At 51.4% G+C, this 2,832-nt stretch overlaps 1 protein-coding gene across 1 annotated transcript; it reads right to left on the bottom strand.

Annotated features, from left to right (window-relative positions):
• Positions 1-337: 337 nt before the first annotated feature.
• On the bottom strand, positions 338-2,149 carry LOC121980887 (protein IQ-DOMAIN 22-like). Its single transcript, XM_042533152.1, has 3 exons — positions 1,769-2,149; positions 1,101-1,406; positions 338-1,032 (listed from the first exon to the last, which is right to left on the bottom strand). The coding sequence occupies exons 1-3, from the start codon at positions 2,129-2,131 to the stop codon at positions 460-462; spliced, it is 1,242 nt and encodes a 413-aa protein (XP_042389086.1). The 5' UTR covers positions 2,132-2,149; the 3' UTR covers positions 338-459.
• Between the last annotated feature and the right edge of the window lie 683 nt (positions 2,150-2,832).

The following is a 2,832-nucleotide window of genomic DNA, read 5'->3' as shown; positions in this document are numbered from 1 at the left end:
CTTCTCTCACAAAAGATCTATTTGTATCTTATCATGAAATCGATAATATTAAACCGCTTAAGATAAACAATGTCACCCGATAAGCAACCTTGATCCACACTCGTTTTAAAACATATTCAAAGCACAGGGTTGATTCTAAATGGGAACTAATCTTATCTGGTATAACTTAAGATTATTATTCTTTAATTAGTTTTTAAAATAAGTATTTTTATTTTTTGACTGAACACTCTTAAATCCTCTCAGTGCTCAACTACGGTTTGGATAGAATCCACATTGTTAGTTCAGTTTGACAAATTCAACTCTGGCCTCGCATGGCATGAAGCCATGATCAAGATCGAAAAGCAAAACATCTGAACCCAAATAAAAATGACGGATCATAATCGATCACATAATACGCTAACTCGATCATACTCTATGAGATCATAGATAGATACTCCATCAATCGCAGTTACAACGCCATCAGATTCTTATCGGCGTCCCCAATCTGTCCAACCTCCCCGATCCTGGATATGCTTTGTTGGTGAATTTCGCATGCAAAGACGATGAAGAAGATGAAGAGGCACTCCTCTGAGGCAACAATGGCGGAAGCTGACCGCTTCTCACCAAGGGCCCCTGCTTCTCCATCTCCGGCCTCTGCCTCGGCGCGCTATAAGACCGCAGTTTCGCCCTCGACGACTCCGTGTTCGCCATGTAGCTCGGGCAGCAGTCCATGTAGTCGCTCCACAAGCTCTGAGCACAGTCCTCGTCGGCGGCCTGCTTCAGAGACGACGTTCCGTAGTGTAAGAACGGGCTCTCGCCGGAGGAGTAATTCGACGGCGAGGCGAGCACGGTGGTGAAGCTCCGGCTGTTGCCGGAGTGGTTATGGTGGAGGTTGCTCTTCTTGCGGATGTGGGAGAAGCATTCTATGTCGACTTCCATGATTTTGGCGTTCTTCTCGTCGCCGGCCGGCGAGAAATTTGTGAGCTTCCTTCCTGCGGCGCGGTCGCCATCCCACAAACATGCTCTGTCGACTTCCGCTCTCGATGAATTCCTCTGTAGAGATTGAAGCAAATTACCAAAAAATTTGAGCGTTAAAGAACACACACCCGAGATTCACTTGCCCTGAGAGTGAAAGATCCATCGGAGGCAATTGGTCGAATAGCACGTTCATAATCCTCATCAGTTGGAGGAGAACAGAAAGCGGGGAATTGAGTAGCCGAGCTCCCGCGCGCGCGGGGACGGGAAGCTTTTGCCGGTGGACGGCTCCTCGACGAGCAGAGAGCCCGACACGCCCGGGCTCTCGCCTGGACGCGCACCAGCGCCTGCATGCACCGGAGAGTCTCCGCCGCCTGCTTCCTGACGATGTTACCACGGACCAGAGCCTGGAGCTTCACCAGTCCCCTCAACGCCTTGAGCGCTCGCCTCGCCTTTTACAAAAACGACAAAGATAGCAGGAATCAATGGATTGGAAGTGACGAATCAGAGAGAGCGGCAATGGAAGGCAGGCAGAGCTTAAAGACTTGGAGTGAACTGGAAAGCGTCTTTAGGCGGCCTGAGCAAAGATGGGAACTTTGAAGAGACAAGCTCTACTGGAAGCACACAAAGCATCTCTACGCTCCCAGTGAGCGCTCTGTTGCTTCGAAATCCAAGATCAGATTGGGAGAATTGAGAAGAGATGCAATTTTGCTTCAAAAATTTATACCCTAATTTCCCAATTTCGCCGGCGCAAGGAGATCAAACGAAGGTGCAAAATCGAAACTTGGTATGGGAATAAGGGTTGAAGACAAACCAAGTAACCGCGGAAACCGGACTGGATCTTGACCGCCGCCCGCTGCTCCTCCCGCTTCCGCTCCGCCCTTCCGCCGCTCGCCGTCAGTCTGACAACCACCGCGGCCGCCTGCGCCGCGGCGACTGCGGCCTCCGCCACCGCCGCGGTCGCAGCAGCCACGGCGATCGCTCGCTTGCTGTGCTCCCCCGCGTCCGCTTCCGGCACGGGGAGCCGGACCTCCTCGCGGGGCGGCTGGAGGTGCCGCTGCCGCTGCTTCTCCCGGTAGGACTTCCCGAAGCCCCACCACCTCTTCTCCGCGAGAGGCTCGCCCGCCTTCTTCCCGCCGAGCAGCAGCCCCCGGATCCACCTTGCGGCGCGGCCCATCACCGCTCCTCCAGCGACTCCGCAATCACCGGCGCAAGCGCAATTTATATAGCACTCCCAATGTGCTCGCGACTTAATTCGTGGGGTGGTGGGTCCTTGGGACCGCGCCAATGTTAAAAGAACTCAAGTTTAGTGTTCGACGTAGAACGGCACAGGTGACTTGAACACCTCTGCAAATGTCCCTAGGAAAACGGACTCCCGTGTGGGATCGACGGGCGACGGTGATTAAATCGGTAGTACTTAAATTTAACATGAGTACACAGAACGTTAGAGACTAGAACTTATGGAAAAAGTCTTAGGTGTAAACCCTCCAACACTCAAGTCAGATACATTTTTCTCAGAAAAATAGTATACGAAGGAAAAAAAACGGCAGAAGACAAGTCCAAATACGCGCGTACCTGCTCAAGGGAGAGGACCTCCCTTTTTATATGACCGTGTGTACCTCTGGAGCCTGACCGATGTCAGAAAATATCGAGTGTCAGGACTTGTCGAGTGATAGAGGACGTGTGACACCTTATGGGGCGAAAGAAAGTTTCATTTGCAGATGATAGCTGACCATTAGAATATTTCCTGACATATGACATCTATTTATTGACAGACGGTTACAATTCCCTGATATTACTGTCGCCTAGTGCCTTCTGTACCACCCGGGTTTAGCTACAGGCAGCTTAGGATGATTGTTAGGATGTGACGTCTACCTC

This window comes from Zingiber officinale, chromosome 5A (genome assembly GCF_018446385.1).
Source record: "Zingiber officinale cultivar Zhangliang chromosome 5A, Zo_v1.1, whole genome shotgun sequence".
NCBI classification, from domain to species: domain Eukaryota; kingdom Viridiplantae; phylum Streptophyta; class Magnoliopsida; order Zingiberales; family Zingiberaceae; genus Zingiber; species Zingiber officinale.
The sequence above is the reverse complement of the archived record's forward strand: the minus strand, read 5'-3'. Positions and strand labels throughout refer to the sequence as shown.

Excerpts from the sequence above, each read along its gene's own strand:
- LOC121980887 (XM_042533152.1), bottom strand. The coding sequence starts at position 2,131 with ATGGGCCGCGCCGCAAGGTGGATCCGGGGGCTGCTGCTCGGCGGGAAG. Across the intron at positions 1,407-1,768 it reads CCGGTTTCCGCGGTTACTTG|GCGAGGCGAGCGCTCAAGGC; the intron begins GTTTGTCTTCAA and ends TTTTTGTAAAAG. Across the intron at positions 1,033-1,100 it reads ATGGATCTTTCACTCTCAGG|AGGAATTCATCGAGAGCGGA; the intron begins GCAAGTGAATCT and ends CAATCTCTACAG.